General features: G+C 43.4%; 1 protein-coding gene across 3 annotated transcripts in view; it reads right to left on the minus strand.

The window, feature by feature from the left end:
- The window catches only part of ITPK1 (inositol-tetrakisphosphate 1-kinase), a 150,104-nt gene that overhangs the window by 6,581 nt on the left and 118,601 nt on the right, over nt 1–24,922 (minus strand). For 2 of the 3 annotated variants that reach the window (XM_055810385.1, XM_055810458.1), the window contains exons 6-10: nt 15,818–15,916; nt 13,931–13,971; nt 9,083–9,248; nt 6,802–6,869; nt 5,169–5,331 (exon numbers count right to left, since the gene is read on the minus strand). In XM_055810385.1, the coding sequence (XP_055666360.1) occupies nt 5,169–5,331; nt 6,802–6,869; nt 9,083–9,248; nt 13,931–13,971; nt 15,818–15,916 (537 nt within the window). The remainder of the gene's footprint in view (nt 1–5,168; nt 5,332–6,801; nt 6,870–9,082; nt 9,249–13,930; nt 13,972–15,817; nt 15,917–24,922) is intronic. The other variant, XM_055810525.1, reaches the window with a different exon arrangement.

Genomic DNA, 24,922 nt, shown 5'->3' on the forward strand with positions numbered 1-24,922 from the left:
GAAGGAGAAAAAGAAAAGGCAATTAAGTAATTTTCATAATTTCTTTGAAAGCTTTTTTCTACCAGTTTATTTCTTGGGCTGTCCTTGGCCTCCAAGTAATACTAAAAAGGCTTCTTTTCCATGACACCGTTTTGAGTGACTGCAAAAGCAGATTAGCATAAAGAGGAGCAAAGACCCTTGCTACAAAAATACTTTTGCTCAATAAGAAAAACTGTCACCTTTCAGATCTTCTGTTTCTTTTTCCTCCCAAATATGTATGTGTATACATAATTTTAAATATGTCCTACCACTTGTTGCCAAGTCCAAGTTTTCCCTAAGTTACAAACTCTGGTATAACACTGACCTTTCACAACCTCTTTCCAGGTTTACTATGGAAAGTATCTCTAGTGCAGAGTTTCCTTAAGGGTCTGGACCCTCTCTAAAATTTGCCCAGCAATACCCTCAGTTAGGGAAACCTCAGAAGACAGCGGGGCTGGCTTTATGCCCTACAGAAAAGGCAGCTTCCCACTGTGTAAGAAGCAGTGTGATGCTCATCTAATCTAACCTAACTTGGTACTTAAAACACGTTTTCCGCTATGAGCAATGTCTGGAAAAACACTAGAGGGATAGTAAACATGTATCAGTGGTACAGTATTTGGTAGAAACATCAACCTTTTATTTCAGTACTGAAACTACCTTTCACCATGTATTGTTAAGCGATTCCAGACAATTTACAATGCAGAGTTTAACAACAAATTTACTAGTTAAAACAGTTACTCAAATACCAGGGGACATGACATTTTTGGTGACACAGAAGTGTGGCAGTGGGTGTGCAAAGCTTCTGGCTCTATTTTAAACACCAGTACACGCACAGTTTTATCATCACATTCCTTTTAAAACTGAACCACACATGCAATATTGGTACATCATCTCGAAATGGATCTTAACTGCTACTGCATTACCTAAAATTATCAATCTGATTTAGTATTTAGAGGTGACATATGACATACAGTGTATTTAATGGGATAGGCTGATTGTTTTAAAATGTCTATGAAAGTATTCTGAAGGTGATCTGATATTAATACAGGAAATTGAAGCGATAAATAAGTTTAGCAGTCCCATGTGAATAGCACACATTCACACAGCAGCACATGAGCAGAATCAGAGACCACAAAGTGAATGCACGTTTAAAAACACTCTAGTGATTGGTCACAGGGCAGTAGAGTCCCTCAGATCCATATATAATTCAATTTTAATCTCCATTCTCCTGTAAAGACCAACTTCCTTAGGCAGTAAAATCTCAACTTCCTGAAAAACATCAGGTAAGAGGATAATTTCACCTTAAGATAAATGTGGTGAATTTATGGTGTATTTACAACACATATATTAACTAATTGACACTTATTGAGGCTGCTACATTGCTTTGGATGTTATTGTACTTGGTCACAATTCTCCTAGATACTTAAGAGGTCATACAAAACACCAGCAATGTGAGACAACAGCTCCCAGTTTTCCTTTCTCAAAGGCCCTTAAACAGATTCACCAAAGAAATCTGCTATTTAAAAATGTCAAGTTTCCCAGTGCCCCACACGATAATCCAACGGTCAGCAGGGAGCAACTAGGACTTTTATGGCTAGTTATGGGAGCCAGAACAAGATCTCCAGCACTTTGACAGAGGTGCTTGTTACACTTTCTTGCTTATGTAAAAGCCATGGGATTAGCCTTCAAATCTACTCAGAGTGTTTCAAACACCCCAGGAATAAGCCATCTCCATAGAAACAGCTTTAATATTCAGAGAGGAGATCCATAGTACCCTAGAGTGTTTCATGTCTGCTCACTGAAAACAAACCAGCCTTGTTTGAGGGCACCTGGCAAACTCACAAAGAAGTTGCTTTAAGTATTTAATGGCAATTAGATGGCCAGTTATTCAGTCCTGCAATCATCAGATGTTACAGTGTAAGGAAGCTGTACGTATCAGGCAGGCTTCCTCTGTGTAAGCCCTCTGCACACTGGGTGGAAAGGCCCAAGCAGTTCTGCCTGGTCACTCAGAAGAAACTTCACACACTTGTAAACAAGAAATACAAGGAAGGGAGGTAGAGAACATCTGAAAACAAGTACCTGCCCCCCTGACCTTCGTGGAGTCAAGAAATTCCTATGAGCATTTTTAAGCTAGCATTAGAGATGCTACCTGCCCAATTTTTTGGAGACTCTCCCTGATCTGGCACACATTCTGCTTTTCTGTATCTTCCCCTGGGCAGAGAGGAATGGACAGCCCATGTCCTGCATTTGTGGCAGTGTATTTACACACACAAAGTGCACATTCAGATCTGATGCTTCCAGCTACCAGCTATACGCACACAGAACCAGCAGCTCACCTATACTGGCGGTGGGCTGCAGAACATGTGCACAAGCTGCTTCTCAGGCTGGGTGAGCTCACCCGTGGCAGCAGGACACCAGGCTATGCAGAGCCCTTTCTCTCAGTTACCTGAGCTCAGACAAACATAAACCCCACATGCTATATGACTGTGCCAACAGTTAACTACCTCAGCTGGTAACCACTGCTAAATAAGAGTCCCAGTCATTTCCCATAGAACAGGAGGCACAATAGGCCTTTCAGACATTTACCTTGAAAATCTTTTTGAAGAGTTGCTGGTGCTACTGAAGCATGTGTCATCTGTTATCTTCCTACAGGTACAACTGCTCTCAATTCTGACATTAAACTACCGTCAAGATGACATCTGCAGAGTGGCAGGTTCAAATAAGCTTCAAGCCAGGTAAACAAAAAAAGACAGCACACAAGGAAGCCAAGCCTCTGGGCGGTTGGACAAGGCTTTGGCCTGGCCTGGCCCCAAGCTGTAGCTTGAGCTCCATGAAAGAGGCTGTGAATACTCCTTAAAGGATATCTCTTCCTGTCCCTTCCCCAAAGCAGTGGTGCAGAGATGATGTAGCAGGTCCCTGAAGCATTTAACTTGGCTTCAGTCTGGCTCTACTGCAACCCTTCCAGGACAGGATGACTTGAGGAAGAAGAGCAAGGGAAAGCCCTTTCCTGGGACTGAGAGAGGAACAGTGAGATCCCACTGCTGATGCAGCCCATCGGTGACTCTTTTGAGCAGGGCTGAATTTGAACTTCACATTAGGCAAGGTGTTGGCTCCATCAATGAACCCTTTGAATCATACTGGCCCTTGGAGGGAGATGCAGCTGCCTGGGCTGAACATGCTTTTGGGCAACAGTATTCTGTGTTGAGATGTAGCTCTTATTCTGCTGTATTTTACCTCATTGCTGCTTCTCCGACCTCAGCAGCCCTTGAAAGCAGCTCATCTCTCTCCGTTCTGCTACCTTTTACAAATCTGAAGGCAGTTTCGTCTACCCCAGCTTTCTCTCTTCCATATGTCTGGTCCCTGCTGCTATCCTCTATCTAGACTTCCTCCAGCTGGTCTTCAACCCATCCCATGGTGGTAAAGCTAGTAGCTACCTTCACCGACCCATGTGTTCACCACTAATAAAGTCCTGTGTGAGACACAATGTAGACCTGTGCATAAGAAGCTTCCTCGTGCTCTCAAGCCTCCTGCAAGGACTAGAACACTCTATTAATTCAATGTCTCTTCAAAGACCGATTACTGTGCAGACTAAAATACAGGACTTGGGCTAAATATTGAAAACTTCTGCCTTAGGGTAGAAGGACAGCAGCGCATAAGGCTGAAAGCAGTTCTGCAAACTTCTGCACAACAAGAAGGCATTACCACTCTTTAAATAGTTAAGTTTGCCACTAGCTGTTCCCCAATCTGGACTTTTTCATTTCATGAAAAGGGGAATTTCAGTCCGTGCAAAGTACCAAATCCAAAATACTTGAAAAAAAACCCCAAACCCCCAAAATATCAAACCAAAATGCAGGATTGCAAAAGAATGTCCTACTTCACTGACTTCAGGACCCAGTGTCTGAAATATAATCCCATTCACAAAACTGATATGGCTCCATCTGACACCCAATTTAGGTTGTTTCATTGCTCTTGGCAGAAGATCGTTTTCACAGCTCTTCAGATTCCATCAACACCATATGGCAGAACCAAGCTGCAAAGTGACCTGAGAATAGCAGGGCTGGAGTTTTAAGAGGAAGCCAGTCATTGTGGAGATGGACAGGCAAGGCACCACAGGGCAGTAGTGGGACTGAGGACCTGAACTGAAAGATCAAGAAGACTGAGGGCTCAGGGCAAGATCTCTAGATGTAAAGATTGAAAACTCAAAGTCTTCAATGACAGGTTAAACAAACTATGTAACAGCCTGTGTATGTCTCTGGAAACAAACATCGCTATTAAGAAAATGAGATTCTCAAAGAGAAAAACCCCATGCAAAACAGCATCACATGAGATGATGCATTCTGTTCCTGTGCTAGGCTACTGAATTTAGTACAAGTGACAGACCATTATTGCCTCTCCGTATAAACACTTTATAAAACTCCTTTTAACAATTTCAGTGGGCAACAAGCTTGTTTATTTGTTTCTGAGATCCATGTTGTACTAAAAAAACCCCAGAGGACAAATTTACCCATTTTCACATGCTTTAGTCTATTATTTCACTCCAGGATGCTCTTTCAAGAACCTGCAAGGATATTTAACTCTTTACAGCAACTTCTGGGCACATGTAATTTTATCATCACCTTCGTATTCCTGGTGTTTTCACTTTCGTGCACAAATGTCTTTTTGTGGGGAATCAATTTGCACAGGAAGAGATTTTCAAGGGGACAGTTTACTGCTTCCACCCCTCAACACTTTTAATGGCACAGAGTCTGGGAAAAAAGAAACCTTAGAACGCTCCCCTAAAATAGAATTTACTATTCTTCTTTTCGGCTTCAGAATGAGGGACAGGTCCAGAAAGGCCAGGTCCCAGCACTCAGTCCCATACTTCAGTTCCTGGGCATCCCTTTTCAGGGAAGGGCATAACAGCTGTGTTACAACTGGCTATTAAAATTTGACTGTACCTCCTTATAGCTGATATTTCAGCAGTGCATTCCATATCTAGATAAGGGTTCTGCCCTTCTGAGATTGAACAGTATCTGATCTCAGAACAATTTGGCTGCTACTTTCCTGTCCCTGACCTGGGAAGCAATGATGTGAGACAAAAGCAGTAGAAATTCACACGAAGCATGCACTGCACCATTTCCACAAAGCAAGAGTGGAAAGGCCTTTCTCACCTGGGAATGCATTTATATCAATGACCGCATGCTGCCCCGTCTGATTGTTAATGATGATATCAATTCCAAATAGGGAAACTCCCAGAGCTTGCCGCAGCGCCTTAGAGATTTCCCGGATGACGTCGTCATTTGGCCGCTCAAACACTCCTTCGATTTTATCCAGCTACAGTGGAAAAAGACACATTACTAAGGGACGCTGAAACAGTCCTTTTAGTGGAAAGATTGAATTTCAGAGGTTTCCAGGTGCATATTCACTGAATCTAATTGTAGTGAACTGGTGGCATGAAACAGAGAAAGACACCAAAGAGAAACTGCTTTCATAATGCAGAATCCTTCCTATATTGGAAGTTCACCTGCTCTAAAGCAGCTAGTTCTTCCTCTTCATACTGGTGCAGCTCCTTGAGACAGAGCAGTGTAGGAATCAATGGAGAATCAAGCTTGCTGTTTAAGGTGCTAGATCTACACCTTAAAAAAACAAATACAGCCGGGGTGTTTAACCCTGTGCTACAAATGTTTTGGATATCATTCTGTTATTTCAGTGTAGATTAAGGCCTATGTTAAAGGGCTGATACCAGACTCCCGTGGTTAGTCTGAGCCACACAATGCAACTCAGCTGTTCAAGGCAGAAGCTAATTCAAAGGGCATATCTTTTATGCAGGTTTTCATGTACAAATTATTCTATAAACATTTATTACAGTGAATAGCTCAGGTTATTTATGACTAGAATATGTAATTTTCTTTACTTTTGAACAACATTTATGCACCAGAAGTGTGCTGCTCTGCCTACAGAAGCATGCGTGGAATACATAAATGTATGAGAGAGATGGCAGGTAAACCACAGGAGCACTCTCTTAAGTTTTAAAGTAAATTTAGCCATAAAGGGACTTATGACTAGCACAGTTACAGTTTTAACATTTAGCATACCTATCAGCATTGTACACAAAATTTAATCATCGCTGACTACAAAATTAGTCCCCAGTAGAGCTTGTGAAACAGAAAAGAATCTGGAGACTCAGAGATTGAAAGGACCCAGTCCTGTAAAGTGACTTGCTCAGCAGCTGAGTACCCGAGAACTTGCTAGGATTCATACTTGCAAAGCTTATTAACTGGCAAAGCAAGCATGCACCTATGCAGCGTGCTGCCACTGCCAGCCCTGGAAGATAGGCAGAAATGGTCCCGTGGTCACAGCTTGGCCGTGCTTGCACGGCAGGCGGCTACTGACCCTCTGTGCCTTGCCCAACGTGACTTCTCCACTTGTCTTCCTGCTTTTTTGGACTCTCCACTTGTCTTTTCTCACATCCTCGAAGGATGATTCATGCTTATTAAGCTCTCTGGACAGGAAAAGGCCAGGTATTTGCATTCAGAACCTCTCTGTCCCTTTGCCTAGATTAGCTTGGGGGAGTTCAGGCCTGCCAAGCAGCAGAGCCCTGCTGCATCAGTGCTTCCTCACCAGAGCTCGGTAAGGAAAACCAGAGTGGGGACACGGTCATGCTGGTTCATGGTACCGAACAGACCTCAGCCTGCAACACAGAAGCAGGCAACTTGTGAAGGAGCATCACTAGCTACTTGTGTTTCAGTAAGAATGGACTAGTTTTCCAGCCGCTGTAGAAGAAAAAAGACCAAGTGTACTTACTGCTGTTAAGACAGATGAGGATTCTGGTTTTGAAACATTGTGGCTGTTGAAAAATATTGATTCCCTGTCTGGAATTAAAAGCAGGTTGTAAATAACTTTCCAAAGGATTAGTACAAGGAACAGTAGATGGCACTGCAGCCCCAGGGAATCTAGTCTTGAGCCATACTGGGCAGACCCCCTCTCAACCCCCCGCCCAGGCCCTCTCCTGCCTGCTGGCACTCAGCTGCCTGCACAGGCAGGGACCCACCGCCCGGTCACCCACAGTTTTCACACCTCGGACCACAGATAAATAGAACTGCACGGGGTTAACGGAAACCGGTTTCCCTTCCTTCACCAAAGCCGATTAAGTTCAGTAAGATAATGTAGTTGATTTCTACTAATTTGCTATACTCAAAGTGTCAGTTCCAATGGGAAGGTGTTTGAAAGAAGGGAGAAGCAGCATTCACTGCAGGCAGTAGATCCATAGCACCCAGGGTACACCGAGATCCCTGCGAACCTGGGGAGGGCACCGTCACCATGGAGGAAAGCAGTAAATTTGACAGTCAGGACCTGTCCTTCTTTTGGAGGCACCACAGGAATGCAGGAGACACGCTGAGGTGACAGAAGCCACTAACATACCGCAGTGGAAACTATGGGGAGAGTTCTGTCAGCACCTCGCGCTCCACTCCCTCTGTGCTAGAGGTTTTACTGGTGGGGAGAAATCCACCACAACAAGTCTCCCTTTGGGATGCCCACTGCAGGAGATTGATGGCGTCATACACACAACTCACATGGGAACACCTGGACCAAAGTCTCAGCATGCAGGTGGCACCAGTAATAAAGTATTTCTGCTGTGCTTGTCTCTCTGAGTGGACATCTAAGAGCAGCCAGAGGGCCACGTACAATAAACATGGAGGAACTGTGAAAAGCAAACCCAAATCCACGCTGCAGTCTGACACCACCACACACTGTTCTTCCTTTCCTCCCATTTAGACAGGCCCTGTACCTTCAGACAGTCAGCTCCTGGAGTGCCTCACAGCTGCCAGATCTGCTTAATCATCAGATGTGCCTAGTGAGCTGCCTGTAGCATGGGCCCCTTAAATTCTCCTGATGCGGGTAAGAAAGCGAGACACTTATCCTATATGTGCCCACAAAATTTATTTTTATTTGGGCTTCCAGACAACTTTCAAGTCTTACACTAACAGATGAGACATTAGCTATGGCATTCTTAGAAAGATGCCTTAAAACGCTCCCTTCCAGCAAAAATATAGACCAACTGTACTAATAGTTTATATGAACACAGATTCTGGGCTACTTATAGAGCAGGCATAAATGTAAACACTGCCATACACACCTATGGACAAGGACTTTTACTGGGATCCTACAATACATATACTAACAAAATACGTATTTGTGTGCAGAATATATGCCACAGTGAGCATACATGGACATAATAAGATCAGCAGGAACCACTAAGAAAAGTGACAAGAAACTGGTACTTGTTCATCCTTCCCCTTCACTTTGATACCTCCTCCACTCCCATCCCCACCTCCTGGATTTGTCCAGTTTCAGGTAGATCATGCTTCCATCCTTGCATTGCTAATTCCTTTTTGCTTCGGATGGGCCACAGAATGGAATTCTCTGGAAAGGAGCTTTTTTTCCATAAAGGAAACTTAAGTAATCATTAATTCAAACTCTTCAAGTGCTGCTTTCTAGTGACATATAGGACGATCACTGTCCTCACTGACAGGTCTGTTTCTCCTTCCCCCCAATACAGCTGGTATCTATGAACCAAAGGACAATTCCCACCAAAGTTTACAACACTAGGTCTCACATGAACAGAGAGGTTCACTTAGGGGAGAGCACAAGTGATCTTTAATTTAAACACACATACATAGTCAAGGTAAAAATAGGGAGAGAAAGTTCTGAAATGATGGAATCCAGGAAATTCTCTCCAAATCACATTTATAAACAAACTCTGGAACAAATGACATATGAACTTACTGCGGAATGAGAGAATTTCCCTCTCTCTTCCCCTTTCCACATGACATAAAACACTGTTTCCAACAGGTAAGGTTCAGGTTACCATTGCTTAAATATTTACTATATGAATGTCATTCGTATGTATTCCAGAGCAGATGAGTTATCACCCTTCCTACTGAAATAATACAGAAAAGGAAACACGGTATGGAGGATCCAGCTGCCTTCCCTTCAGCAGCCTTTTCAAAGGTATTATCCTTTTGAGCTGTTTGCTGCCAAGGCTCTGAGAACTGACATTTCCTTTTAAATCAGCACAATGTACCTGAGATTCCCGCAGAGAAGTTTTTTAAAGACGGTCTTTTCACCACTGTGTAGGACTCCCCGACCACGAAGACTTTATACAGCACAGCATTGTGATTGATGAAGCTCTGAATGACGCAAGGGGGGCGAACAGCTTTCAGGCCCTCCTGGTTGAAGATGATCGCCATCTGGAAATACACACACAGTTGTGCACAAGTCTTTCAATACTTTCACGCTTACCTACCACTCGACTACCAGTGAGGGGAACATCTCCTAGTGGATGTGTGAATTCCTTCTCAACAGCTAGTCCTATTTCATTACGTTTCATTTCACTGACACACAACCCTCCAAATACTACTGGCAGTGCAGTTTTCATTTTCAATCAACATTTTCTTCTCAGCTCTTTGCAATTTCATTTGTTGCTTTTAGTTGGGAAGCTGCTGCAACTGCAGGTACAATAAAAGGGTAAAACATTTGACCAACACAAATGACAAAGTCTGTACTGAATACAAGTGTGTACCATGAGAACACAGAAGGAACAGCTCTGTGTACTAACTGTACAAGTTCTTCCCCGCAACTCTATTTCCCATGGTTTGGTTCAGTCCAGTTGCAATGGCCTAAGCACCAGAGTTTCACCCACATCATTAGAGAACTTTTTTCAGACCCTAGCAGCTCTTACTGCTAGCAAATGCTGACCTAATCATTTTCTTGGCTTGATTTCATCCCATTACTCCAAATGGATAATCCTCTTGAAGGTACCGGAACAAATACGCCAAAAAGGAAAGCATTTAGAGGGCCTGAATGAGAAAAACAGCTGCCTCAAACAGCACAGAAACGTTGCTGGTAGATGCACAGAAGTACTTTGATGAGCCAGCATACCTTCACCACAAGTTACACTGCTCTTTCCATTGATTCCTCCATTACCATGCTTACATGCATATATAATTATCCTAACAGCGGTGCCCCATTTTGCAGGTTTGCTGTCGGGAGTATTGATGCACATGGCTCCTACGCAGAACCAGCAGTAAGCACCATCATGGCACAGGTGATGAAATTACATTAAACCAGTGTTGCCCTACACAGAAGCGAGCATAAACTCAGCTTTGCTCTCCATCCTTAAGGCCCTGAAAAAGCTATGCTCTAGTTATCTGAATACTGACCTCTCTTCATTACTGCTGTGATGCTGGGCCTTGTTATCCACAGTGGCAGTAGGGCGTGCTGGTAGTCAGGTGAATATGAGTAACGACTGTTCAAGGCCAGAGAACCTGACATACATTTCATCTTCCTCTCCTCTGGGCAAAACTCCCTCACACAGGTAGGGATGCTTTGGTTAGTGCAACTTACCCCTCCGAAAAGCCTTGAAGACATCAGCTAATCATTCAAGCCTTGAGCCTGCCACCTACCTCAGTCAGTGCAGGATGCACAACACTTACTAGAAAAGTTCCCAAGCTCTGAAACACAAGTTTTCTTATGCCTGTTAATATTTTCTCATTGGCCTGCCTAGACCTACTGTTTTGCTTGGGATGCAAGACAATCCAGAGAAATTAAAGAGAATTCCTCTGGGTCCTGCAGTGACTCCACAGTAATATACAGAATAAAATTGGAGCTTCCTGCCTCAGCACGGTGCAGATGAGTTATACTGTTTGCTCTTTCCATATGCTTCCTGTCAGTTTTCATGCTTTCTGAGATTAGCTGTATCTTAGTGAAGTCAGGGTCACTGGAAGGAGTTTATGAAGAAACTGTGCCACTTTTCATGCTCTCTCTCACATATTATATGTGATCAGCTGGTCATCTGATGTACGCTGTACTTTCAGACTGAATTTTTGCTAACGCCTTAGTTTATTCCTGTAATAAAAATAGCAAATACAATAGGTTTTATTGTTTAAAAACATAGCCATGGTAAATAATGTAGCGATTACATACTCATAGTTAAAAGTCTGCGCACATTTCTGTCCTTATTCCTCCTTATCTGGTAGACCACATTAGATCACATAATTGTCTGCATGCATGCACAGTGACTCAGTAGATTAACATTTTCTGAGTTCAAGCCAACGCGTGCATTCAATACCTACTTGCAGATGATATTCTTACTCTGTCTCTGTTACATCAGATGCTACTTACCTGATAGCACAGAGTGAATTTGTGAGTGGTAACAACCTGTGCAAGAAAAACCTACTCTAACCTGCAGAATCATCCATCAAGATGATTCACAGCAACAACATCGTACCTCATTTGTCTCTCACCAGTGGCAAGAAACACTGCTTTCTTCCTCCTCTTGTGTAGGCTGTTGGCTTTATAGTAGCTACAACATCATACTGGAAGAACTGTGCTGTTCCCATAGTGTTCTCTTCAAATATTTGTTAATTAATCCCCGCAAACATAAGATGAGCAGGTACTTATAATCCTATTTTAGAAGCATGGAAACCCAGAGAGTTTATCTTCTTGGCACAGAACTGATCTAGGCTACTGGAAACCATGTGAAACCTCTCTTCTGCAAAGCTCTGTGCCAGCAGCCCCATGGCCAAGCACACAACCCATACAACTCCTGTGGTGTTGCGTTATGCTGGTTCACTGCGATGTCTCATGGTTTTTGGCATGCATGAATACAGCTCCAAGAATTTGCTTGCAGGGTGCACTTGCTCTTTGTCATCTAGCACAGACCTGCTGTCTTGCAGTTAACATGGGAACAATACCTTATATCATAATTTCCAAATAGCATTCCTTATTATAAATGCAGAGCTCTTCTGAAGGCAAAAAACCCACGTTTGGCACCAAGAATTTTTACTAACAATGTCCCTAAGGAATTCAGACTCAAAAGTACAGCAGTTCTCTGCCTTTTCATTTCCCGTCTCCTCAGCATTTAGAAAAAGAGTCATTCTAGACATATTTTTTCAGGTTATGGGTCTCAGTGCTGTCTCACATGTTCTGACCTGCTGGCAGCTGGGAAGGACAACCCCCAGGCATCATCTCTGTTGAAGTCTAACAAATGGTGCTGGCAAAGTGGGGTTCAAGCGCTGAGCTGGCTGATGCAGAGGCCATGCAGAACTGTGGGACACCACAAGACGACTAACAGCATCCTGGCTTAACTAGCTCGTGTTCTCATTGCAAAATGCAGAGCCTGCCAGCCTTGGCTGGCACCAAACCAAAACTCAAGCCTTCACCTCCACCTGTCCCTGTTAGTCAGTACCTGAGCTTTCTGAACAGTCATCTTATGAAGAAAACCAGGTTTCTGGTCAGTCTGTGTTCTAGTTCCAGTGTCAGCTCTGCACTGGGAATATCTCTACAGAAAATGAAGCAATTTACCAAAAGCCAAAGAAGTCATTAATAAAATGGGCAATAATTTCTTGCTTCTAGATGTATGGTCCATGTTTTAGACAGATTGTACTGAAGCAGAGTTTTTCTTCTACACTTCCCTTACTATTATTGACCATAAAACAGCAGTTACAAAACATTTCCTCTCTGATCATAAGTAAGACTTTTGGATCGCTCCTGAGAACTCACCAGTTCCAGAAGTGACTACTACTACTAACTATGTAAAGCACCACACAAGACTTCAGGTTTTTTTCCAGGGGTCCTCCTAGGTTCTAGTCATAAGTTCCTATGATAAAGTGCAGCTTACAAATTTTGGTGTAATTTTTGCTCAGAAAATGGAATTCTGGCAGGAGGCTGAGTTATGTCTGCACTGTATGAAATAAGAGCAAAGAAAGATTCACCAGGGAAATGAAGTCCAAGCCTGACTGGCCAAGCACTGGAAAGGTTCATGCATTTCAGGTTGTAGGTGCAGAGGAGCACTTGACATAAAACTCAGCAGAGAAGCTGGAGTCTTAAATTTATTAAAAATCCAGTGCCAAAGTGTCCTCAGGAATGATGGCAAAAATTTATAGCAGCTGCTCTGGCAAACTAATGGGACTGTCTGTCATTTTGTAAAATGATCCAAACCAAGGTCTGTGTGAAAAATCTCGCACTTTTAAAAGGAAATGCTGGTCGCTAAAGATTTCAGCCGTAGCCATTCTGCTCATCTGGATTTACATTTTACTTCAGACCCTTCAGTGCTCAGAGATGCTGCAGCAACATACTGCATGTTTCAGGAGCAGCTGGGAAACCTGGACCGATAACCACATTGTTAACAAAGGAAGCCAGGCATTAGGAGAGCCAGCAGTGAGGGCTGGATTCTCAAAACTAAGCTGTAGTAAGCAGGAAGGCAGGAAGCACAAATGGAAAAGAATTAAAACAGGATTCAACTCACCTCAATTTAGAGGCTGCTAGGCTCATAGGGAATGCATGCCTTCCAGGAATACACAACCACTTTAACTGCAATTGCCTTACAGGAAGGAGGGAAGGCAGATAGTTCTACCAGTCCTGTTCTCCCCGCAGCTCCAACCATGTTATTACAAGTGAACAGGCCTGGAAACTGTCTCTATTTGCTATTTTCTTCCTCTCAAGCAGAGGAACCAGTTGCTTCATCTGCAGCACAAAACCATTTCTCACCTGTACCACACACATGCTGGAAAAGAAACATGGTGGGATGGAAGCATCACTTAGTGTGAGCTCCCACCAAAGGAGAGGCTGAAGGAGATTCCTTACAGACAGAACTGACTGGAGACTGCAAACTGCTAGAAGTAACTAGATGACAGAAGCTAGAAACCGCCAGAAAGGACTTCCACGTCAAGAGGTCAAAGTTATATTTAACTTAATTTCAGATAAATCTGAAGAAATAATGCCATAATTAAACATGAGGGAGAGGTGAGGGAAGGGAAGTCATTTGGGCATAGCCCTCATTCTGCCTACTGCAGGATCAGAAAGGACCAGCCAAACCACCATGGGTGGACGGGAAGCAGGGGGATGACACTGCAAAAGTTTTTTAACTCACCTCGTGAGAGTTGGTTCCATGGGCCACTCTGGTTTTACATACTGGGTAAATAAAAAAGAAACAACAATGCACCACTGAAACAGGACACACAAACCCCTTATAAATCCATTCCCACCCACACGTGCAAACACTGGAGTTCACCAGACCAAGGCATTGACTGTACTAGACACAAGTGACAGTCTCTGCTTGAACAGTGTCCTCAGTCACTGCAAAGCCTGGCTTGCTCCAAGCCCTGCTCTCTCAACTCCTCCCTGTAACTATGGTGCAAGCAGAGGTCATTATTAGGACTGGACAGAGGTGCAAAGCATCAGCTGTCAAGTTAGTACAGGTACTGGTATTGCGAACCTGCAATCACAAGTATGTGATTTTGGCTGAGGCTGGAGCTACTTTAAAGGTACCAAAACCCGCCACTGTCCTGAAAACAAGGGAACTAGAACACAGTGGAAACCAAGTTCTTTCCCTACATTCCTAGTTTTGGGGAAGAGCAGGAAACTGAATGGGCTGAACCAAACTAAGATACAACATATTTTTTGCAGGCATAGAGTGGGACAAAAAAAGTAGTAAAAGCCCAGCTCCTTCATATTCCTCACCTGCTCTGTATATCCTGGTTCTCATCTCCATCCTAAAACCAGTAAGAGGAAAGAAACAACATGCTCCTGCAATTATGAAACCTGAGAAGAGATGAAGACCCTGGGACCTACACAATGACTAGAGCTAATGAGCTAATGTTACTTTTATGTCAAGCAAAGGAGATGAAGACTTTCAAGTAGGGAGGGGGTGGATAGAATAACGCTTCTTTGGAAGAGTTGTTGGAAGAGTCAAATTGCCAGGCAAGAGGACAGGCAGCTACGAAAGGCAGATGACCTGCACTAGAGTCCAAAATAAGTTGGTAACTTGAAATTTTGGGAAGTAGTATATGATGTCCCACAGACACATGCTCTGGAGAGCAGGAGTGTCTTTAAGGGGGGGAAAAAAACCAGAGAGGAGACAGAAAAAGCAGTCTCACGATACAGTTATATTAATTTTCAGTGTTATTTAGAGGGGTTGATTCCGGCCTTCTGAATATATGGACTATGCTGCTGTCTACTAAGCACTAGCCAGCCCGTATCAAGAGAACAATGTGCATGGGTGAGGGAGGCGGGGGTCAAAGTCATTCAGTGGGCTTTAAATTACTGCTCCACAATCCAGTTTCAGGAGGCCTGCCTCGTTTGGGACAGCAATGCTTCTTCCACATGACTTTACCCCTGAACCTTACAAATGAGGCAAGCACCAAGGGAACAAACACTGACTAACCAATTCTGCCCACTTCATACTGCAAGGAATCAAATAAAGGAATGAATTAAAGCTCAAGCTCCACAGTGAAACTTGCTACAAAGCACAAACAGTTCATAGCAGCTGTTTGAGGCTGTGGGCCCTTGGAGCCTGCTATGTATGGCAATTTTTACATTCTCTTCTACTCCCCAAGATTGTATTTCTAGCCTGGACCAGGGAAAGGGAGGGGTGGGTGAAAAAAGGGGGCAATCAGCAAGGCAGCAATTTTCTCAAGAAAAATAATGAATGCAGCTGGCAGAAAAAACTTCTTGCACAAGTACAGAGCAAAAGGCTAATTCTGTTAGAACTATTAGCATTTCCCAGGAATGAACGTTTACTGTAGTGAGGTGTCTAAATTAAGGAACATCAAAAAAAGGCAAAGTAAAAGCTGATAGGGAGGGGGTTTGTTCCATATTCCAAGAAGAGTGCTTCAAAGCATTTGTTTCAGGAAGGTTTTAACATCCCTGACACTTCGGCAATGAAACCTATGCTCCTACAGCATTGGCTATGTCTTGGGGGTGCATGTGCAATATTCAGAACCTACTAGAAGTACCAAGGAAAAGCTCATGTACATACTGAATGGGAATGCCAGTCCATTCTTCTCTATAAGCTGCAAGGTATCTTCTCCACAGGCACTTGTCAGCTCCATAAAGGGTGGTGAACAGATCCTCTCATCTGCAAGACAAAAACCCCACAAAACACAAAACCTCAAATGGAGATAAGGGATTTAGCTTCTCAGCTGCATCATTACCAGCTCTCTCCAAGTGCTTCTTGATAGTCAGCTTTACTTTAAAAGTTGATATTAAAGCACCAGAAAGATGATCAGCCAGACCTGAATTTACGTTTCTGAAAACATTTCAGAAGATGAAAACCCCAATTTTCAGATAATCTAAATGGAAATATGAAGCCCATATTTCCAGAGTTAGGCAGCAAGAATGATCACCTGCTTAGGAATATGTAGCGGCACAAGACCTAGCCAGTGAGGTGAAAAGCAATTGAGATCTTAGCTCTTAACGTTATGCCTTCAAGCACAATTTCCTAAAGCATTTTACAAAAACCTGAATGGTCAGCAAGCGTGGCTGGAGTAGGCAGTCTCACAAAACCATATGTACTGTAGGGCCGCTCAGGTGGCAGATTCCAGTGTGGAATACTTCGGCCAAGATGCCAGCCATGTAATACATCCCACTGTCCATTGGGACCTCTCTACCGTGAAAGCAGTGCTCATTCGGGCTGGCAAAGCCAGTCAGAACACTGCTGAGACACTGAGACACCTTGGCAAGACTGCTCAACGGACTTTGGTTAAGGAGAAAAAACATGGGAACGACAACAAAATTTAACAGCAGTTCTGCTCTGGAGTGTTTCTGCTCATATTGTGCTTGTTCACATCGGGTTGCGGGAAGCCTGGAGTTAAAACTTGGCCGTCTTAGTGATTCAGTAGGTTGAAGCGCTCTAGGATTCCTGTCCTGTTCACTGTAGCAGAACTTTGATTACCCCAGCAATGCAGCAGGAAAGGGGATTACACTGCAGGACTTAAAAAGTACTTGAGCATAAAACTCTACCACTCAAAGAGGGCTGGGCTGCAATTTCAAGTGCAAAGAGAACTTTGGCTTCAGCCATCGCTCTGGGACAAGTCAGTGGGCCCCAACACTTTCAGACAAAAGCTGTGCACACATTGACAAAGTCAAAGCCAGAACATTACCCAAGTAAGAGCAACTATCCCACTTAACTCCTCAGTGTGTGTAGTCCTAAAAGTACTGCCTCCATGGAGTTTTAGCTGCAGCCAGGTTAACTTTGGAGTCACAAACAAGTCACAACTTGAGTCAGCTGTGCACTACTGAACTGCAGTTCAGAACAGGTCTGCCAAAACTCACTTCTAAGATTAATTTCAAGAGAAATAGCATGACACCTTTCTCCACGAAGCAACTGGAGACCAGTACAAACGGTGGATGCAACTATATCTGGCAAACTTAAGTCACAGGTTTATATCAACCAGCAATGTGTCTTGAAAATAAGCAAAACGTGACTGTTATTACCACCCATATGTATCTTGGCGAACACAGGGAATCCAAACAGGTGGAGGGTACACTGTGCAGATGGTGCAGAAACTGAAAAGTGCATGTAAACTCAGCAAAACTAACTATATACTCTGAGAGAGCCATGCATCCAGAAACCACTTCATAAGCATTGTTCAGATTAATGCTTTTCACTTCATTATAAATAAATGCTTATGCATGTTCCCTCACACAGAAGAGAAAATTGAATCACTGAAAGTAACTGAGAGGCAAAACTCTCTACATTTTGATATACATATCTCAATGCACACGTCAATGCTCTGAGAGTATCTGAGAACTCTGGCCATTAGCAATACTGAAATCTTCTGTGAAAAGACTATTTTCAAACATCCTAAAAGGAGCAGAAAGATTGATGCTTTGAGGTCAACCTCTACAAAGCTAAACAAAACATCCCAGACTTCAAAGCATTCAATTTGCTGCTATGAAAACAGAAAGCAGCATCCAAAAGTGACAGGTACTGTAATATTTACAAGCCTTTGCCAGAGCAAAAGTTCCTTAGTTGAACGAATTTAAGGCATCAGATTTGGTTTACTGATACTTGGGAACAACTTTGGCTTGGCAGCTCTCCCACCCATATGCTTAAGGCTCACAAATAACTTTGCCTTCAGAGTGCAGATACAGAGACGTATGGTTCCATCTCACTTCCCTCCGTTTTTCTTCCATGCAAACAGGAACGGGAGACAGGGAGGATTCAGTGTTCCTGCAGATTACATGACACTTGCATGGGGAGATGAAGGAAGGGGCAAACAGTAATTTCTTTAACTTAGAAAAGACCACCTGGATCAACAGAAAGTAGCAGAGAAAACTCTTAGCATCTGAAATTGCTCCTGCTGACTTTGCACAGCACTGGCATTTTCTCCACCAAGAAGGTAATTCCAGCCCACTGAAGCCTCTAAACCAGACCATTAACTCACAGCCAGACCTGAGGACAAACAAAACCTTGCTCAACACAAGATCTCAGCACAGCCCACAGCTAGAAAGCTGCTGCTCTGAGTTTAATCGCACACGCTGCAATTCTGAAGACAGCTGTAGGCTTAAAGAATAGTCCTCCAGCTGCCAGTGACGATCTGCTCCTCCTTCCCAGGGCGGCAAACCTGCTGAAGCTTTCTCTCGTCACCAAGCTCCTGCTACCAGCGATAACCGTCTCAGCACACCTTCTCTGCACTGTGGTCCAGGACAGACCTAACTCAGTGGCTGAGGGTCAATCTCAGTACTGTTCCACATCAGCACAGAACCACACCACACAACCCACAAAGTGCAAACGAACACCCAGTGCTACACTGAACCCTCCCCTCTCCTCTGGCTAAGGTAAGCTGCTTTAGCAGGATCTTACTGAGCTGCTGTCAAGCGCTGGACCCTTGGCCACTGTCACTGTTTATTTACAAACCAGCAGTGACCTGTCAGCAAGGGAAACCACTGCCCAAAAGGACAACAATAAATACACAAAAAAATAAATGTAACAGTCTAGAGTTCAGAATGGGTAATGTAAGTCTTGCCCCACCACTGACCGTTTGCACTGCCACTACAGCCTAACCCTCCAATCTAAAACCAAGCAATATTCTTACTTGAATCAGAGAGACCTAGTGTGGATGAAGCATTTCTGGAAGAGCAGTCTGAGAACTATTAAAGTATGAGGCCACAACTATGGCATGACACCCACAGAGCTGCAATAGCTGTGCACCGCTAGCAGAAGTGACTCTGTGTCAGAACCCAGAGCTGACACAACCCAGAACCCATGCGAGGAGCTGACACTGTGGCTTTTCTACCATCAGTACTCAGCTCTGAGCTATGCATTGGGATGACACTGACTGGAAGAGATGTCTTCTAAACCAGCAAATTTGGAAAAGACTCTGCCTCATCTTCCATCCTCAGCTATGTACAAGTTCCCTTAAATCCTAAGAGATGATTACAAATGCAATTTCTATGCTTTCCACTTTGGATCTGAAACTAAAACCTCACACAGACACAATGAAAAGATAACCATAACTATGAACCCTATCTTCATGCAGCCTTTACTGAACAGAATAATATCAGCAGGAAAAATCTCTCCATAAGCCAAAGGACTGCTGTGATGTAAGAGGTTGTACATTTTTACAGGCCACACTTAGTGGCATTTCTTTCTTTTTTTAAGTGCCTGGTAGTGTCTCAAAGACCTGCCTTTGAAATACAGCCAGGACTCCAGATGGACCATGCCAGGTCTAGGACTGCCAACTTAACAGCAACAAGGAAAGACTCTTCAGATTTCAAGAGGGTTCAGCTCTCACCTCAGACAAGTACCAAAAGTATTTGTAGAATTTCTGTTGTTTGAAACAACACATCATAATTAAATTTAAAAGTCAAAATGTTGTCACTGTGTTCCTCCCCTGTCTTCATCCTAATTTTTATTGTATGCCTTGGCACAAACTTTGTGATGTCTGCTTTCTATATTTTCCTTAAATTATTCTCCCTTTTCTTCAAGATTTTCTGCTCTCACAGGGAGCTCCCTCTCTCCTCTCTGTTACCTTCTGCTTTTTTTCTCACCCCCATCCCCGTTTCTTCTCTATGCAAGTTTTTTTCAACTGTCATTTCTGTTCTTTCACTGCTACCTACCCTTTGTCACCTCTGAACGGAGATCACAGCTAGGATCACATTCATTGCAAATGCAGGGGGGGGAGCATGCAGTGGGACCTTGAAGACAGCAGGGAAGCTGGCACTAACAGGTCGTGGGTGACAGGCAGCAACCACCTCCCTCCACACAGCGTCAGGGCAGTCAGCTCTGGCACATCCTGCTCTGGGGTGAGCTCTGTCAGAGCTCTGCTCCATTCCCATGGCACAACAACATTATTGTGAAGGTGGAAAACATGACTGATGAAGGCCAGTTTACAGGACGAGTAATGCAGCTAACCAACAAGAGAGAGGTGAAACAGTACTCAAACCAGGATGTTGGTGTTAAGGAGGGGATTATTCTGGATGAAGTTCAACAGTAGTGACAGGAGCAATGGGATGTGAGGATGGGGAAGATGCAGACTAAATACCGGCTGGGGAAAAAAGTTTTCTGGCAGTGAGAACTGGTGGAAATCTTTATGCTTAGGACCTGCTTTAGTAAGAGGTGTTGAGCAGTGCTCCTCCACCCAGAGCTCATGCACCACTGGTGGCCGGCAGACAGGCTGCCAAACAGTTACAGGATACTCAAACCTCCCTAAGGAAGAAGGCACAAGAAACCACACACTCCCACTCAGCAGGGGGCAAAACAGAGGGAAAGTAAAGAGCGATACACGGCTGTTCCCAGTTGAACCAAATCTTTGGTGATAGTTAATGGAAACCACTGTGTCAGGGCTGTACAAGACAGTCCCTGGATGGTTTTTGATGAAGGTAGATAGTCCTTGCACTGCAAAAATTTGAGAAGTACTGACACAGAGGACAGTTGTGAATCACTGTGGGGAAAAAATAAACTGTAAGTACAGAAGAACCATAAAATAGCTTCCTATTTTATCTCCTTACGATTTTGGAGAGGTAAGACAACAAATAACAAATTGCAGATCCAATACTCTGCATTCACAGATCAACAAACTGCATTTCCTTGTCTTCAGAAAAAAGAGCTTAAATAGAGAGTTTATGGTCATCTGTGAGGATAGCTCAAAACCTGTGGCCAGGAAAAAAAAAGCCATGAGGAGGCCACTGCCTATTAAACTTCAGATTTACAGTCTCAACTCTCCCTGCGTCATAATTCACTATCCTTCACTATCGGGATTAGGAAGCAGAACAGCCAGGCTGAAGAACTAGTGTTTATTCCCAGCACCACCAGCCTCTCGCCGCAACACCACGACCCGGTTACCAAACATGTCCTGTGTCTGAGTTCCCATTTGCAAAGTGGGGAGAAGGCTTCGCCTCCCCTTGGCAAGGTAAGGCTTTATGGAGCTGATTTAAGGGAGTTTCAGGAAAAAAACCACTTTTTGATGTTACTGGGATCATTACAACAGCTGAACAAACTATCCGTTTTAAGCTTCAGTCTGAGTATCAGCAACTGAAATCCTGAGTATTACTGGGAAAACATAAAACATACGGTCTTTACTCGAGAATATCCTATCCTCTGACCAGGCCCAGTACTGTCTCATTATCAGCATCTTCTCTGTTTACACACAGAACGTTACAAGACCACCAAAAGAGAGGCATGCTGAGGACAGACAAGGGAAAGGTAAAAGTTGGTTCAGTGAATTTCTGAAACAGATGAAGGAAGGAGCAGTTTGTCAAAGGAGCACAAGATAAGGCCTGGAATCCCACAGGTGTGCAAAAGACATGGCCCAAAGCACATCACTGCGTGATCCCCTAATGCTGCTTAGCAATTACAAATGGAGCACAGCTTTTGCCCAAGTTGCTCTCTGTGGCTGGAAAGGCTGCCAGAATTATTTCTGAAGAAACCGGGTGCACAACCTTCATATTGTACAATGCTCTATCCAGAGAAATTACAAAGCTGTTCCTGAAAAGTGCTGGTCTCTGCTGTAAACACTCTTAAGATAAGGAGAAAACATCCACGTCAAAGTCAGGACCGTCTCAGGTCAGTCATCATCCAGCACTCACAGAGCAAATGTTAAGTCTTAAGCTATCTGGAAGATTTACAGCACACGATACCAAACTCTGAACTTCCTACTTTGTTGAGAAAAGCCACTCTTTATTAGAATAGTTAGCTCTCTGATTCAAAAATGCTTAAGCCTCTTTAAAAATTACTGTATTTTCAGTAAACTGCGCTTCACTGCGCCTTCCACCAGCTTGCACTCCCGCACTCTGTTCCTGGGGGGACAGAGAGGATGCACAGCCAGGACAACGTCTTATTTTCCTAATACAATAAGGGGAGGAAACCTGAACTTCCAGCTCACCCCGGTCTCCTTTCAAACAAAAAAAACAACCAACCCACCAACCACACAGAGAAGCCAGCAGGTTCTTTTTTTTTTGCTGAAACTTACCTTGAAGGTATCTTAATTTAAATCACTGCATGACCGTTTTTTTTTGCCCTTCAGAATCCCTTTAATCACTGTAAACTTACCATAGCTTTGAACTGTCGCTTCTGCTAAGGTTAAAAATTGGTATGTCAAGGAGTCAGCCAAGCTAAACCAACCCACAACTTCATAGCAGCTCAGCCTCTGTCATCTGGAAGAACCCCCTTCTCACTCCTTCCTCTAGTAGGTAATTGTGTGCATCGTAACGTTAAGGTAGGTGCTTCGTAAATGGCACAACTTTATTCATAAACCCCACAACTTTACAGAGTGTTCAATCAGGTTAATTTTAGCACTCCTGAGCTGTATTAAAAATACTCTCAAGTTGTTTTCCCTTCCCCTCAGACATATGTGTGCAGGAGGAATATCAGCAGAACAGATTTAGTTCAAACGTATGTCAATCACTGAAAAATCAGCCCATATCTGAATACCCATGCGTTTGCATCTTACCCCTACGTCTGTGGGGGGAAAATTCCAGTTCTCATATAATACAGCTGTATTTGGGGAGCATGTGGCAGCACATTCCAAAGACACAAGAGGGCAGAGCAGACACAGCTTTGAGGACATCATTTTAACTTTACCTTAGCTTGACATAAAAGGAATTGTGCACTGAGTATCTACGTTAAATGGAACATCGGCAGAGCAACAGTCTCCATTTCCAATAAAGTAGTGATTTTGAAACATCTGGTCAGTGAGTGAGGAAATCTCACAATGCAATATAAGTAGGAAACTATTCAAAAATAGTTTCTTAAAATATTCTTAACTATTCTTTAAAAATAGTTCAAATAAACCTATTAAAAAATGGCAATAACTTGCCATTTCCATGCAATTTAGGAGTGCTGATTACGTTTTTTGAACATGATGAATTCAGCTTAGATTGATGAGAAATTATAAAAGATAAGAAGAAACAAAAGCAAAAGTCAAAGTAAAGCCAACCTGATGGAGTTTCTTCCCCCAGCTGAACTGTTCTTCAGAGACAACCATTTGACAAAGCTACGGTCTGTACAGAATCATCCTCTACCTTTTAGATCTACACTTCCCTTTTATGCCCACTTTCCCCAGCAAGCAAAACGCTCCTTTCTGATTCCTAAGAAAGGAATCCACCTCATCTCTTGGCTCCTCAGGCTGAAAGAGGCACGTTTTGCAAACAAGCATTCAGCTCTCATGGTGATGGAGCCTCACGGGTACATGGCAATAGAGGAGTACAGCTACAGACATGCCTTCAGTTAAAACAGACCTGTGGTGAAAGACGTTCGTTGACACAGCTGATAAAGCAAGCTCATGGCAATGTAGCAAGTTAAGAGCTGAAAGACTATCTCATGCAGGAGGCAGAGCAAGGGCTAGGATATGTGTGTTCATTATCAAATAGCCTCATTTTTCAGTAGATAAGACCAGTTACTCACCACCTTGCAAATGAAAGGGACAGGAAGCTTTGCAGTTGAATTTAAAAAACCAGCACAACTCCAACTATTAAAACACATGACTTTAGGCGTTTGAAAAAAGCAGCACTTTGGTTATGTCTACATGCTTACCGTACACAAAACCTAAAGCCTATTTCCTGCAGTTTGACAGTGTTACCCAAGAGACTGGACTATCTACCAACTTCAATTCATCCTCCTCCGATGAATACACGTTTCTCAGTAGCATCACATGCAAAGGCTTTAAAGGAGGCACTCTGGCACTTCTGACCACAGAGAAGGGAGGCAAATGGACTGACTTCCCAGGAGAAGGAAATAAAACTTCTAGTGCTTCTTAGACTATGTGCAAAGAAGTTACCTCTGTGTTAGGCAAAACTCTTTGACAAGTAATGACAAAAGGTGGAGAAAACCTGTTAGAATGACTTGTTGACATGGTAACATTTATTCCTTAGAGCACTGAAGCTGTATCAAAACTTGGGGAATCACTTAACAGGCCAGAGCATTTCCAATGTTACAGAAGAATGAAAACGATTTTCCTCATCAAGGAAAAGACATGAAAGTCAAAGAAGACTTTATCTGCATTTTTACTCCAATAATGTTCCACTTGGAACCATGGCATCGAAAGTATCGATATCTGTGAAAGCCCAAAGGCATTTCCAGAAGACAGACAATGCAAAATCGCCTCTGCGTGTCTGCTCTGTATTAAAAGGCAAACGTCAGGTTCCAGATGAATACCTGAACCCTGATTAAAGCCAACTCAACTGTCTCTAAACAGTGATTTCTATCTGCTGTTTCTTATGTTTACCCATATATGTTGGATAAAGGAATGATAATTAGCACTGACATCCTGAAGCAACAGAAGTCTCTGATTTTAGTACTCTTACCAGCATGGACTACCCTAGCACACAGAATGATAAATGAGCCTCGGACCCAAGAGCCAGTGTCCAAATACAACTCCTTCCTGTGAAATACAAAAGACATCTAATGGTCCCCTGCAGCTGATCTCATGCCTCCTCTCCACAATACTGAGCTAAGAAACTACTGAGACGAGTACAAAAACATTTCCAAGCTAAACTCCAATTTGCAGACTACACACCTCCAGGACAGGAGCTGGTCTCATGCTGATGTGTATCCCCCTGGCCCAGATGGTGGATGAGAACAACAGATAGTGGTGTGCACTTCCCTGTATAAACACATAGAGCCTGAAAATGGCCAGGCAGT

Source organism: Falco peregrinus, chromosome 1, assembly GCF_023634155.1.
Source record: "Falco peregrinus isolate bFalPer1 chromosome 1, bFalPer1.pri, whole genome shotgun sequence".
Taxonomy (NCBI): Eukaryota; Metazoa; Chordata; class Aves; order Falconiformes; family Falconidae; genus Falco; species Falco peregrinus.